General features: G+C 37.1%; 1 protein-coding gene across 2 annotated transcripts in view; it reads right to left on the reverse strand.

The window, feature by feature from the left end:
* Positions 1-2,324: 2,324 nt before the first annotated feature.
* LOC126837856 (uncharacterized) overlaps positions 2,325-15,946 on the reverse strand; it is a 50,272-nt gene continuing 36,650 nt past the window's right edge. The window contains exons 2-12 of one of the 2 annotated variants that reach the window (XM_050571805.1): positions 12,496-12,740; positions 11,759-11,914; positions 10,278-11,381; positions 9,949-10,211; positions 9,075-9,538; positions 5,845-6,477; positions 5,370-5,656; positions 3,996-4,597; positions 3,190-3,338; positions 3,028-3,097; positions 2,325-2,663 (exon numbers count right to left, since the gene is read on the reverse strand). In XM_050571805.1, the coding sequence (XP_050427762.1) occupies positions 2,612-2,663; positions 3,028-3,097; positions 3,190-3,338; positions 3,996-4,597; positions 5,370-5,656; positions 5,845-6,477; positions 9,075-9,538; positions 9,949-10,211; positions 10,278-11,381; positions 11,759-11,914; positions 12,496-12,687 (3,972 nt within the window). In that variant the 5' untranslated portion in view covers positions 12,688-12,740 and the 3' untranslated portion in view covers positions 2,325-2,611. The remainder of the gene's footprint in view (positions 2,664-3,027; positions 3,098-3,189; positions 3,339-3,995; positions 4,598-5,369; positions 5,657-5,844; positions 6,478-9,074; positions 9,539-9,948; positions 10,212-10,277; positions 11,382-11,758; positions 11,915-12,495; positions 12,741-15,946) is intronic. The other variant, XM_050571806.1, reaches the window with a different exon arrangement.

Genomic DNA, 15,946 nt, shown 5'->3' on the forward strand with positions numbered 1-15,946 from the left:
TAAAGGGTGGCCCACAATGTTTTGACAAATGAAATAACTTTTGTTCTAGTGTTTATTTTTAAGATTTTTTTTAAAAAATAATTTATACTCATTTGCGCTCTAAGCACTACGTTTTTTATTGCACTTAACTATTTTACTTTTTAAAATTATTTTTGTTACATTTTTAAAAAAAATGCAAGATAGCCATTTTGTTAAGAATAATTTGCTAAAAATGTTGACTGGTCGATAATCAGATTTGGATAATTATTTTTTAGTTACTAAAGGTTAAAGGGTAGGATAGGAGGTGGAGTGCGGTAGAGTAAGCGTGTAAAGTTTTTTTATATGCGCGCATTTCTCTAAAAAATTAAAATAGTTAAGTGCAATAAAAATCGTGGTGCTTATAGCGCAAATGAGAATAAATAAATAATTAAAAAAATATTCACTAGAACAAAAGTTATTATAGAATATATATATAGAAGGATATACGTAATGAAAAAAATTTTGCTTTTCAAAAATCCATATCTTTTGAGACCATTATTTGTAAATAATAATATGTTTAATAAATGCAAGTTAACTTATTTTTTTGTCTCAGTCCATACTCTAATCCGTATATATATATATATATATAGATTTGCATTCTATGGTTATATAAAAACCCTAGACAAATGTCAAGTCCCAGTTACAGTTGTGTGAATGATTCCTGTTCAGTACTTAGAGCGAATTAAGAATTATTAGTTAGAATAACTACATTTTTGTTTCTACTTGAAATAATAGCGTTTCTTATAAAACAGATTGTTCAGTGTTCACTCGGGGTTAGAACAAAATAATTGAATATAAGGCTCTCTGATTGCCACGCCAACATCAGTGTGACCGTTTGAAGGTAACTTTTTTTTAAACGTGCACGAGGGATTTTACCCTGTAATTATAACAATACAATAATATAATAATTATTACAGTCATTAGTTTGATATCTTACGTATAAAAGTACAAACAGTATGATGTTCCGAAAATCAATGATTTTTATTTAATAAACACTTATGTCTATCTTTATAATATTGCAAGTTGTTAGGCGTCTATAAAAAAATTAAAAAAATGTCTGATGCTAAATACCAATTACCATATTTGAGTAACTAATATGTATTTGAGTTCAAGTGTCAGGCTATAGTTCAAACATTTTTAAATTCCCCATAAATAACAATGTAATACATTTTTTAATTTTATAAATAGATATATAATAGTAGTATACATATTATAAACCATGCTATGTCAACTGTAATTTACGCTCTAGGGCAATCATATATTTGGCGCCCTAATTAACATGTATTCATATTTTTTTGGCATCCCTAAAATTTGTGGCACCTTTGGCTCCCGTTGCCACCCCTTGGTCCTGATTATAAACATGAGTTATCTACCTATACGTGCAACAACAAACTTACTTATATTATTATAAAATGCTATTATCATAAGAGTAATCTAATTGCTTTTTTTGCTACATTCGAAACAAGAGCGTTAGAAGGTTTACAAACGTCATTGACCTCATTGCACAGTCGTAATCATCTCAATGTGTTTGTATTATGTTTAGATTTTCTACTTACTAATATATTGTTACTGATAACTCGACTTCTGTGTTTAAATTGTATTATTTGAAATACAAAATTATTTAATCGGTAAATCTTAACCATAGATAATAATTATAATAAAACTCGTTTGTATATATTAACTAAATCAAAGTAATTATTTCATCTTTTAGAACATGCTTTAGTCTTGACCTCCCAGCTCGAAAACGACATAAAAAAGCGTCACGAAAGTAGCGCGCCTACTTTAATCGTATAGTAACATATAAGATGCCATCGAAAAAATGACGAGCCGTCGTCGTCATGCAAACGTTTTGGCCAGAACATATAATTAAGACTATATTATCGTCATCAATCACAAGGAAATTATAGATCAGAAATGATCACTGTTCAGGAGCTAGCAGGCTAAAGCATGTTCCATGTTTTATAATTTTGGCCGTTAGGCTTTAAATAGACAGTAACTTTTTTTTATTTCTTCTGTCGGTCTTTTAAATGATCTGTAAAATTTCAGACCCTCATTCCAAGTAAGTTAAGTAGTCTGTAGCTACCTGCGTTTTTCTCGAGTCTTTACTACATGCCTCATGCGCTTAGGTATACCTACCTGTAGGTGTATAGTTAAGCAAGCTGTATATTGTTCATACGAGGAAACGACGTGATGGTAAAAATTACATATTCTATATGACAAAATCACATTTATTTTCGTTAATTGTTTTAAACTTACAAATTACAAAAAAAAATATATTAGGATTAACAACATTTAAAACGCCATCAGACGGATGGGGAGAATGACAAATCCGAGTAACACAATGATATAATAAACTGAAAGACAGAATGGATAAAAAACAAGTAGATTAGGTAAAATAATTTATCTTTATCCAAATTTTTTTGTTTATATAAACACAATTTATGTATAAATTAATATATATATATAGTTATGACCAGGTAAAACAACATAAATGGTCATTATATAATGTTAATTTAGATATAAAATATCATTAAAAAAAAATATATATATATATAATATATACAACGTTTAACAAAAGTTCGATAAACTATAATTAACTTCCTTTAACACGATTTCTATTTTCTTCTGCGGAGCTTTTGGATTTCCTATAAAATATAATAACACATTATATGAAAATAAAGTGTTCTAAAACGTTATAACCAAAGAGGACATTGTACACACAAAATATTATGTTGGTAATTATTATAAGAAGTCGTTCAGATGTGTATAAAAAACGACTATATTCGATTCGAAGCGTTCAAATGTTTTTTAAGTAGCGATTTTGTTTTAGTTTTTTTTTATAATATCAGACATTGTGCGTGCTTATTTAAGGGCTTGATTTGTTTTATATTAAAACCCTTTGAAACCCGCGTGTTCGAATTGAAAAAAAGTTGTAATGGAACGGCATTAATAATTTTAATATGTTTGACTTTGTGTGTATCGTCCTCATAAAACAATTAGTGTCATTACTTTGGATTGAAAACCCTTGTCGTTATTCTGCTTTGATATTTTGCTTTATTCTCTTTCTGATCGGCTGATTCTAAAAAAATAAAAAAAATAAAACATATTTCGATTTTAATATACACCGCATCTAAAACCAATTCAATATCATAACATCAATGAGACAATTACGTTTAGTCAACGTGTCTGATGTCCTGCTGCGAAACCTCGTCGTCGTTTGAGTACAGTTATTCGAAACGTTTCCATAGTATGTTGGATGGACTTTGTGTTGAACGTTGTTCGGTTTAGTCACGCTGTTGGTTTGTGCGCGACTTTGTATTCTATAAAATAGTTGTTTTTCAGAAAAGTTTAATTGAGAATTATCATTGAAAAAAAAAAAAAAATAGATAAATACACTGGTCTTCGTAGACGGTGAAGATTTTTAAATTGAAATGTTTATTATCAAAAACAACCAAACGTAATTTTTTGCTATTTATAAAAAATTGTACAATTGAAAAGCCAATTTAGACGTTAAGGCTAGAGTACACCCAAAAGACGTGTAACTAGTGAAGAACTCGATTTAAAGAAAAAAAATAACATTTTCGATTTTATTATAGGTACGGACCAACTATTATAATATTATATGCAATTCTGTCCGGCTATACTGTGAGATAAAAAAAAATTAACTAATATTGCAATAAGTAAAAAAAATTAAACAAAAAACAAAACTTGTTTGGCTGCACAAAAATTACAAATTTTCCTTACACTTATTAAATCAGATACACGGACGTTTAGAGTTTATATTTTTATACTCATTGCATGTATTATACATTTTTTTTACTCAAATAACATTATTTACTATTTTATTATTTGTTATCTATTTAATTACATTTTTATTCGAATAAATCATATCAAAAAATATTCAAATAAACTAACAAAAAAATTAACGATTGAATATTTTTTCAATTGAATAACATTTTATCATGAAAACGAATTACTTTTTAGCGAAGCTGGTCGTTGTCTTGGTGGCAACACTATTATTGATTTGTTGGGATTTGGTTTTCCTCTGAGTTCTCGGTTTAGTCCTCTGTGATTCGTCGGTGACTTCTTCGTCTGACGAACTCGCCTCGTCCAAATGAAGCAGTGCTTCCCTACTGCTGGCCCTTTGCAAAAGCCTGGCAGCTCTTTTCTTGTTTTTTGACTTTGTTTCGTCGGCCTTGGCAGCTCTCCTGTCGTCGCCGCTTGTTGGCATTTGCGACTCATCGTCGGTGTAACCGTTGACAGCTTTGAGTATCTCATCAGCCGCCCTATTCAACTCCTCTAGCACCGACGCCTCCACTAGGTCCATCGTGTCTTTCCGACCCCTTTGCTTGAACGTGCTTACCTTGGACTTGTTCAGCTTGGGACCCATGTCCTTGGGCATGTTTAACCAACTGTCTCTACCCGTGTTGAATAAATCTTGGGTTCTGCTGTTGGACGTTTTGTCTTTGATCCGGAGACTGCCGGCCCGGTATCCCACGTTACCGTAGACCGTCTCTTTTTTGTCCACTTTTTTTTCTTGTTCTTGACACATCACCTTGGGCTGTACCGTCATTGGAACCTGGAACGTTTAAAAAAAGCCGATTTTAGAAACAATATTTTATCATCGAAACAGCCTATTTTTGATTTAACGCGTTTGTCAGTTGACAAATCACCCTCCAGGCAAGGGCTTTTATTAGTGGCGGACTGGGTAAAGAAAGGTCTACAGGCATAGGAATTTTTAAAAAGGCAATGCAATTTGCAACGTGGCTATGTAATTTTATACACTTTAAGTGGCGTCCGTGAAAGTTAAATAAGGATAATTGTTGAACAAAGGTACTTTACCCTTCATGGTTGGGTCATTGTTATTATTGAACATAAAAGAAGGCCTACAACAGCGAATGTTCTAAATTATGACATTTAAGTTTTTAATTTATAAACCACATGTCTCAAGTCAACTTAACATTTTTCTTAGTACTTTCAAGGTGGTTTGTAGTTTCTCGAGTGAGAAAGGCAACTATACATTTATGATAAACCTGATAAATATATATATATATACAAATAAGATAAACACAAATTAAAAAAAAAAAGAGGAAATTATTTTTTGTAAAAGGTCAGCAAAATGAATTTATAATGAGGTTTGTAAAGGTGACTTATACTAAATTTACTTGAAAAATATGTATAAAATGTTATTAAATCAAATTACTTAACAGATAATTAGACTTAAATATCGATTATTATTTAAAATAAATTATTTTTAAATTATATTTCTGTGTGCCTTGGATTTGTAGGGGCTACTTTTTAGGTGGGTATTTCTTAAACAGTCCTATTTTTTTTTTATTGTTCGATTTTACCTGTTTTAACGATACGGTGGCAGTACTCTTTTTGATGGTCGGTGCTGATGTCTTCGGTTTTTCTTTGCGGTTATCTTGAACGATTCTTACCGGCACTCGTTTACTGGCTTTCTGTGGGAGCACCACGTCGAAATCACGGTTAAGCACAGTCGTTTGTATAGTGTGTACTTTTACCGGTTGAAACTTGGACGGTTCCGATTGTTTTTCGTGGATCAAGAGCACCGAAGTGACGTTTGGCACTGTCGACGGTTCGTACGGTTTGGCATCCGGTTGTTTGACAAAACCGTCTAAAAATACAACGAAAATTTACCTCTTATTAACGGCTGTTATACATATTTGCGTTTCTTATTAAAAGGATTAATACTATTATTTATTATTATTATCATTGTTATTGTTATTTGGCATTGATCATTTTCCGGGCGTGGGATACGGTTGTAGTAAATTGCACACTTTCTCCTAGCAAACGAAATTATACCTTTATTACAAAACGGTTGCTTGATATTTTGTTGAACGGTCGATATGAGCTTTTTCAGGTTGTTGTCGCACTCGGGCGTAAAAGGTGGGCAGTCTTGTTCGTCGTTGCAGTCGGCCGCCATGTACGACCTGACCTCTTCGTCAGCCTTCATACTCTCCTCGCTAGTCTCGTCCGTACTCATGAGATCTTTGACGTACTCCAGCCGGCCACGGATTTCGTCCTGCGGCTGTCGCACCCGGATCAGCGTCACGTGCCTGTCGTCGCCGTCCACGATCTGCCTGTCGATCGTTTTGCTCAAGTCGTCCAGGGCGCCGATGACGTCCGGCAGGCCGGCCGCCCGTTCGCGTTTGATGTCGGCGCACGTTTTCAGCAGGTTGTATTTCCTGCCGCTCGACGCCGTCTTGTGACTGCACCGCGGCCACGACGTGCTGCTGGCCTTCTGGAACCGGCCATGCATCTTCATGTTCATCTCCTCTGTGTACGTGCTCGGCTGTTCCGAACGGAGCTCGGTGTTCATCACCAGCGACGCGGACGTCAGCACGCATTCCGCCGGGCGGTCGCCGTTGGGTTTCACACCCGATTTAGACGCGCCGATGCGCACCAATAGTTTTTCGTGGCATTTGGCCGCGGTATCTGCAACGTGTCCGAGGCCATTAATACACACACACACATACTACCCCTTCCGATGTATAAATGCTTCATGCTTTCTTATAATTACATTTTTGCCATGCTGCAAGACATACAACAGTTCAAACACAAGCCACAGATACATTCCACGGTATTACAACAACAGTTACTAAGTACTACTACTACTACTACTACTACTATTACTACAGTAAGTATACTACTATTTGAAACACAAAAACCGAATTAAAAAAAAAAAAAAAGTACAAATAGCTGCTAAGCTAGCTACAGAAGCAATTTAAAAGCTTTATAATTAATACATATAAATACAATACGTAAACCGATGGCATAGTGCATAAAGTCGATATAAACGTTAACACGCTCACTGTCCGATGACCCCTATGTGGTTCATGATTTATTTATAGGCAAGTCCCTAATTAATTAATTAATTGAGTCCCTATCATCTCACCTGTCCAACTGTTTTATTATGAATTTCATAGAATATAGTCCATGCAGATAAATCTCCAGAGAAATAAATGTTTGAAATGAACCACATGTGGATACATGGACTACTAAAATAGGTTTAACGTGACCAATATATAGATCATAGGACTGACAACTTTTGATTTAATTTAACATTAGGACAGTGAACGTGTTAAGCCGTAAATACCATAGCGTTTAAAAGATGAAAAGTTTAACTATCTACGTTTTTCTGGGCAAGACTTTTTTTAAAAAAAAAAAAGGATTCCAAAGAAATAGTACTTAAATGCATGTCAGTGAATATAGCTCTTGTGAATCGTTTTACTAATATTTTTTTCAACTATAGGTTTTTAAAAACACATAGTTGTGAACTTATTATCTTTCAAACTTAAACGATATTATAGTTCTAAGTCTAGTCATTTTTAATTTTATTTTTAAATATTTTCAAGTCAAACATATTACGATTTATCTTATAAAAATAAAAATAAATTTATCTTATATATATCTTATTTTCGGAGTTCCATCACTAATTAGTGTTTACTACAATTACTAGACTACTATTGTTACTAAAGTTTGGATGTGTTATTGTATCCAATGCCAATTCAAGAAGTTACAAAAGCACATGACATTTGGCTAAAAATGATAAAACACAACATTTTTTTCTTAAAAGGTACACATACAAGCCATACCCTTATTGTTATTATTAATATTTCTTTGTAGTTTTTGAAAAAAACGTATACAATTGTAGAAGAAAATGTGCAATATAAAACAAAATATGTATGCGATATTAAACTAATCGTACACAGTCTTAATACGTTAAAAAAAAATTGCTCATGTTGTATACAATTAAAATTCAGTTATGGTCGGTACAAAATATAAAAAATTTAAATTAATCTCAGTTTGTTATGACTTATGTGCAATACCAAGTGACCCATGTTCGTGATTTGTATTAAATTAACTTAAAGACGCTAAGAGGTTTCAGAGTTAACATAATGCATTATGAGTTTTGGATTTTGTAAATAGCCAACTATTATAGACTATCGGTGATAACGAGGCCATCCCTTATATAATTTAGTGCTAGAACGGATGGAAAGATATTATATAAATTAGTTGTTTCTTTAGTTAACCCAAGGGAAAAGTTAATATAAAATGTGAACTTTTGACATTTTCATGTCTTAGCTCTGGCACATAACCGAAAAAAGCGTTCGTTACAAAAGCATTACAGGGGGTAGGTGATAGGGGTGGGAGATAGGGGGTGGAGGATAGGGGATGGGAGATAGGGGTGGGAGATATGTTGTATTTCCTGTGAATTGTTTAAGGCCAGATATTATGAAATCACTAAAATATAAGCCAGAAACTTGATATGTTTACCAGCCACCTTAGATACTAGCTTGTTAATATACTATTTCATTGTCTATAATTCCACCATTACTCTAAATTTATTCGGTACTTTAACGAAACATGAAAATGCTCTTTCGCGGTTGCAGACTCGGCTGAAAAACTTTTTTTTTGTTTAGTAATTTAAACTCCTGTCCATAATAATTGATGAGCTTTAACAAGAGAGAAACTTTTACCGCAGCTGTAACAATAATAATTTGTTTTGTTATTCACACGTGATCGTCGCGAGTTATTTTTTTAACTAATAAATTAGTTCTGAATAAAAAATAAAAATTCAGCCGCCTTGTCGTTTTCACAGAACACGAAACACATCGTTTGCTTTATGCCTTGTAATAGATCCTACCACGGTAGTCAATGAATTCTCACTTTTATATAACCCCCCCCCCGGTCGGCGAATTATTAATGAATCGTCAACTTACCAACGAAGAAAGGATAGGTTTTCCGTTACCCGCATAAAAACCCTTTAGAAAAATGTTTTTTATTAAAAATAAAAAAAATACAACAATTTATTGAAGCAGTTAAGTGCGCATTGCGATCATCGATAACGTTGAAAGCTATCGCGGGTTACAAAGAAAGGTTGTACACTCATACATGATACATCATCATATTATAGTGTAAGCAAGTGCCCCGAAAGTTAGTTTAAGCTGTTACTGGGATGAAGCCTGACCGTAAATACTATCCGAGGCGTTCGTGTTAAATGGTAATTATCAGTATCATCAAAAGCGTACCTGATGCGTTACCGCTGTTCTGATACCAGACCGGCGACCCCGTTCCGTTGTATGAGTAACGATGGTACCTCTTGGGGTCGGCCGGATCGAAACCGACAGCCGTGGTTTCGCCTTCGGTAAAGTTCACTCTGGTGGAGAACCCGACGGCTTCCACTTGTTTTACCCTGTCGGCCACTGACCAGGACGCTCGCCGATAGTCTACTGGAGTAGATTCTGTCGAGGAGATCCGCACTTCAATCCCGTTGTCAGAGGCCATGCCCGAGCTCTCTTCCTTGCCAGCCTGCTGCTGCTGCTGCTGCTGCTGTTGTTGGCATTGCTTTAATATGCTTTTGGGCTTGTTGTTGTCGTCGTCTTCGGCAGCGTTGCATTCGGCGTGACCGTTCATCATTACTTGCACGTCTCCGTGAACTTCCCCGAAATGATATTCCGGCAGTCCGTTGCTTTTTTCCGGCGGACGGTTATACCTGCAAGCGCAGAGAGAACCCGTTATGCAAAGAGGCGCGGTTGTAAATAGAATGGAAATTTAAGTGTTAGAGCTAAGTTATGCAAGACAATGGAGGAGTGGAATAAAACGCCAGTCGATCGACTGAGTGATGAGACTTAGACATTGAATATGCGTATCGAAATGAATATGCGAGCAGCTGAAATAAATAAGTTGAAATGGATACGTGATATTAAAAAAGTGATAACAATAAAATAATGAATCGGGTTGAAGAAATTATTTAATCATTTTATTCTAAAACGATTTAGAGATACACCAAAATGGATGTCGTACGTGTACATAAAAACATGAATACAGAATGTAAGCTGAGTGAATAGTGAAGTAATCACGTGAAGATAAATATGGGATAGAAAATATTAGGCTTCGTGATACCTTTTTTTCGGTCTGTACGCTTGGGCCGGCGCCGGTTTATCTTCCATGTCGACAATGTTTATTTTTCCAGGAGTAGTGTCGAAATGTACTTCTGTCCTGCAAAACTCCACCTTCTTGCCGACGTTCTTCTTGTCCGAGCTCGAATCCCTATCCAGGATAACTTCGCTTACCACCGCTATAGAATGACGCTTGGGACTTTCTTCTTCATTGGGGCTCTTTTCCATGACGTGATCCGCGTCCACGGATAGCCTTCTCCCGTTTGCCTATAAAAAAAAAAAAAAAAAGGTTAAAATTACAAATAATAATATTGAGAGCATATTATCACTCACCTGTTGTTTGTCTCTTTTGTCGTTATTCCTCAACACTAGCGCCGTCGTTTCGCCAGGCGTGGTGGTGTCAAAGTAAGCGTTGGATTTCGTTCTCAGGCTGTTGATCGCTTCCAGTATTCTTCCTTTGGCCACCACTGTGGTGCTATACGCTTGCACCGGACTATTATTGTTGTTGTTGTTGATTTCTTTGTTCGAGTATTTTTTTACTAGATCGGCGATGGATTCGCGGTCCGTCGAAGATTGTCGGCTCGAGTTGGAAAGACCGTTTTCGGTAGAATGGCAAATGCCGCTGTCCGTCGACGAGTCGATAGCCGAAAGTTCGGCCGCGTACTTATCTTCGTGGTCGGCCGCCATTTGTTCAAAACCGTAAGACTTGCGCCTGTTGTACCATTCTTCGGTTCGGTGTAACGCTGAACCTCTATAATCCAAACTCCTGGTGTTCCCGGCGGGTTTCGCGTCCGTCTCGATGCCGTCGTCTTCTTTGCCCGGGTCGTCCAGTCGCCGCAAACCGTTTTTGGTTTTGTTTAAGCTCTCTACCGTGACGAACGACGGTTTTTTTAAAAGAGACGACGGTTTCAACAGCGGACCATCGTCGTTGTCGCCGTCGTCGGTCGTTTCTCGATTGATGACATGCATCTTTTTGCCCAACACCTTTTTCAGCACGTCTTCCAATTCTCCGGCAACTTTGTGACTGGACTCCTCGACGTCCGTCGGTTGGGTGAACTGCAACGACCTACGGAATCTGGAAGACCTGTCTAGAAAGTCGTCCGACTCGGTGGTTTCGCTGCGTATTTCGTCGTTGGAGCAACTCTTGTGACGGCTCAGGTTCGTGGTGTAAGTGTCCGCGTTGTGGTCCCGATGATCGTCTGACCCATCGGCATTGTCTGTGGAATCGGCCAGGTCGATAACCGGCAAATTCGTCGTAACCACATGGGGACGGCGAGTCGGAGGTCTTCTGTTACTGATCGATCCGCTTCTGGCGACGCTCGCTTTGCTTTTCTGAGAACTAACGTCCAAAGGACTAAATTCCAGTTGAAGCTCGTCGAACTGAGGTTCTCTTTTATCAAATATCGAAGACGGCCATTGGAACGTTCCCGCGACAGCCTGCGTAATATAAAAAAAACAAATGTCTAAAAAAAATCTAGTTAAATATCTAATATAAAGCTGTTCCTTGGCTTTGGTGGTTCGCCCCGAAGGGATCCCCACGACTGCGGACCGACTAGTAGCACTGGGTGCTAATTGCTGGCCGGAGAAGTCGTGTCACAAGAAGAAGTGACCAGTCGGAAAGGCCACTTGTCGGAGGGCTCTACGTCACTTCAGTAGCCTTTTACGACAGGTGTAGAATTCTTTATACCCTAACCACCGGGAGAGCACAGACTACTGTTGAGAATAACATTTTAGATTTTCCAAGATCACGCCTCAATTAGGTATCCGATGCATGTGCTTTCGGTATTAAGATTGATTTGTGTTGAATTGCTTACATTTGAATTGTGCCAAGAGCTGGTGGTACTCGTTTGAGATCTGATTACTTGAACCGAGCACCCGCCCGTGTGAGCTTGAAACACTTCAAGCTGTTTAGTTTGTTTGGTTTGTTCTTTACTGCCATCGGCGAGATTTCTAGCTCGTGTGTCTACTACCTAGAAGAAAAATGGACAATTTACTATCATGGTAACCGTAGTTAATCGACATACATATTACACGCATCTGATGTTTTACATGATTCGGCGTTAAGAGCGACCCAAGGATGGAGTTGATTATTAATAAAATAATTATGCGTAATTGCTGTTTTGGTCAATGAACCGGATGTTAAAATGTGCTTAACGACTATATACGGTGATATATAATTTTTAAATTTCATGCCATACAAATATTGAGTGTTTCACAAAAGGAAATTACCCATAAATCAGTTTGAATCAACACACGGCAATTTCCATTTAATTAGGCATTTCGTAGAATTTCAGTTACTTTGGCAAACACTTACGTTATAGACATGTACAGATTACGTCGTACATCGTTAGTATTATAGTTAAAAAATAAAAACCCACTATCGACCTGTAAGCAATTGGTTGTAAGGCGTCGGACTCGCGGTCTGAGAGGGATGCGAATCGACGATTGTCCACGGGGGGGGGGGGGGGCGGCATATTTGGGCATAAATTCTACCAATTTATAATTATAGTATTTTTTTTTTTTTTTTTTTAACATTTGACTGTACGCTTACCTTGCCGTACTTGTGTTTTGTGTTAGCCGTGTGATTAGACCATTGGTCGGCTTCGACCCTGGCGTGTTCCAATATGCCCGTTAGCCTGTCCAGTCTTGACCATTCTTGAACGCGTCTCTTGATGCCGTTATCGCCGCCGTTGGACGTTTCCGAACCGGTAGCCGAGCTCCTCATGAGAGGAATCACCTCCATTTCGCTACGCTATCACAGTCGCTATAGCATCAATACACGTCAAAATGACAAGTCTGTAAAACAAACGCAAACCCGTAACTATTAGAACTGACGTAAACGGTTATTATTATTATTATACACTGCTTGTGGCCGCTGTGTTAAAGGCGCAGCAAAGACTGGTAAATTATGTTTGTCAGAGTGTCGTACGGAGGAAACGGAAATTCAGTCGCAGTAATTGCTGCAATAAAAACGTTTACCGTCAACGGATTTTATCGACGGCGATGGTCCAACGCCAGTGCCGCCCTCGTTCTCCTTCGGTCCGTGACAGTCGAACGGCGTCTGATTTTTTATCAAAGCAAATTACTTCTGCTCAATCAAGGCTTCAGACAACGTGTAAAATTATTGATATTTGCGCAGACGACAAAAACGCACGAGTTACTCAAGCGAATCCGGATGGTTTGCCAAGAATGAAAGAAAATAAAAAAAAAATGGTTTGCTGGCACTGCACCGACTGCAAATGTCGCATACAAGTGACAACGTGGTTAGTTTATTACTCAAAAAATACTACGTTGGATTGGAAAATGAACAATTAATTTACCCTCCCCTCTCTGGGAGTCTGGTCGAAAAATAAGTCGTTCGGTCGATTTCAACAGAACCGGAGTAAGTATAACCGCAGCATGAATCGTGTCAAGCGTGGGCTGTCAGGTGTATTCGCTGACGTTAAACGGATGACCGCGGTTTCATTCCTCTGTCATTCAGATCCTAAAGTATGTAAAATTTGTAGGAATTTGACATCTCAACGGTCGAACTCGCCCGGGACGTGATTTAATCTATCGTATATTTTTATTTAAAAGCGCTAATGACAAAATTCAAGTAAATTCTTTAATTTTATATAAAGTACACTCTTACGCTAAAACTGTTTTGTTCTTTAGAAAAGTGATTCTCTTGAGACATGCTTATGTACAAAAAAAAAAAAAAAAAAATAGCTAAAAATGTAGTTATACGTGTCGTGTTCGATACAAATATTAATAAGGACTATTACTGCTAGAGTTACTACTTGCTTTATATTATATTTTATCAAAAAATTGCTCAAAATTTACCACATAATAAGTAGGTGGGCGTGGTGCCCTCGCAACTAGCTATCCTAGTTTTTGTCAAGCACTAATATGTACAGCTAAGTCCATAGTTTTGCGCGAAATCATAAACCTATTAACAAATATTCCGCTTTAGCAATCAACGTCCGTTCTAATGTATCGACCATTATGATTTATGCGACTCGACACGTTGTCCTCTTATCGACAGACGATTTTTTTGTTGCATCGTTTTTTAAACGACTCCTTCAAAGTACAGTAACCCCGGTATATGCACAGCGGTCGCCGGCGGGATAAAAATACGCGTTTTTCACCGTTTCGATTATCAATGAAACTATTTTTAATGTATGCTTTGAACGGGTTTTCGGTCCCGTCCGAGTCCACGGCCGTCCAGACGCACTGCCGTCGGTTTACCCTAACGCAAAAACTGTTCATTATAAATTATTACCACTCGGCTCGGTAATGTATTTCATTTTGTGCAAGGACTCCCGAATTGCGTAATCGATTTTTCGTTTTGCGCCGATTATGTCATAAACTCATTATCGTTATTACTAGGTAGGTTTTTTTTGTACTTTTGGTACTTTTAGGCGAGTGCGGTGAACGTGAGCTCATCCGCTGCGTATGCCCGCGGCGACACTACGGAAAACAGGACGCACGGTTAGGTTAACATCGATGTTAAACGTCGTATATGGTCCGTAAGCACGTAATTAAGCTCGAATTGACGGTTCCAACTCCAGCAGCGTACAACACCTTTGACCACGTGCGGTCACAGAGAATGATATATATATATATATATATAGTATACACCATCCGCACGACGGTAATATAACAATATTACCCGCTTACCCCTGCTGTCCTGTGTCAAAACGACTTAACCGAACTGTCTATTCGTGCGTGCCGAAACGGCCGCTGCAATTGGGGATCGTCAAAACTTTGGCGCGATTCGCTCACATTGTCGGCTATTCAAAATAATAAAAACAGATGTTGCGCACCGTGAATTCACAAAGCGTCAGCTGTTCAGTTTTGAAATCGTTTCGCTCGTCTGAAGCCACTTGGGAAATTATCATATAAACGCACACCACGTCCCCCGTCCTCTGGTAAATAACGTTATTATAATAATGCGTCTATATAGTCATATAACTCTTATGCTTTCCACCGAAAATGGCCTTGTAATTTTATAAAAGTGACACAATAAAACGGCACCGATAAAAATATATCGATCTCGTTCCAACCCCGATCGTTTGCGAGCCAATAACAAATTCCCTACGCAATCACATCATCTAACCTAACCGTCAACATCTGAAAACTATGGTTTTAATAGGTTAGTTTGATTTTTTTGGGGTTTCTCTGTACATTTTGTTTTAACAAAATTGTAAACTTTTAGGTCGAGAATAATCTACTGACAATTTTTACCGGTCAAACAAATCGTGTCTTTAGTTTTTGTTTGTTATTCTTAATAAAAAAAAACGTTTGATGACAGATTTAAAAAAAAAAAATTATATAACATGTTATAGGGCCATACTATATCTACTTTTAATCTAATCTGTAGATCTCAAGTCCAAAAGTTACGCCTACAAATGTAAAAAAAAAGTTTCAACCCCTTCTAGAGGAAAAGGTAAATAATTGTTTTTATTGCATTATTCGTCGAAAGACATTATAGCACACATGTACAGTATACAGAAAGGTAAATAATATTTTATTGATTTTTTCATTGTATATCGGTAGTAATTTGAATATTTTTTAAAGTTGCATAGTGTGTCATAAATTTAATTGAAAAGTTCGTACATTTTTGGGTTGTTTTTTTCGATTTTTTATAAGGAAGAGGTAATATTTTTATTACATTTTAGATTCGCTGCATAAACCGCGGTCCAGCGGTTTACAAGATATCGCGGGTGCAGATACAAAAATAATAACGTATCTTTGTCACAGCAATACTATTTGTGTTGCGCAAGCTCAAACGATTGAGACGATTACGCCGAAAATGCGACTCGCACGGTAAAAAAAGGCGCCGCACCGGTCTCTACATAATAATAATTTACAGATTTATATTCAATAGGCCAACCGGTCAGCACGTAGTGCCGACCAGTGTCAAGGACTACGAAGAATGCAATAATATGGGCTATATTCTATTTTGTTGTCGCACGTCTAAACGTGACTACTGACGGTAAAAAAATTCTACACAGTCCATT

Source organism: Adelges cooleyi, unplaced genomic scaffold (assembly GCF_023614345.1).
Source record: "Adelges cooleyi isolate 19-005CV unplaced genomic scaffold, UGA_ACOO_1.1 ACOO_flye_CR_arks_rails_tigmint_CR_PRNA_30, whole genome shotgun sequence".
Classification (NCBI taxonomy): Eukaryota; Metazoa; Arthropoda; class Insecta; order Hemiptera; family Adelgidae; genus Adelges; species Adelges cooleyi.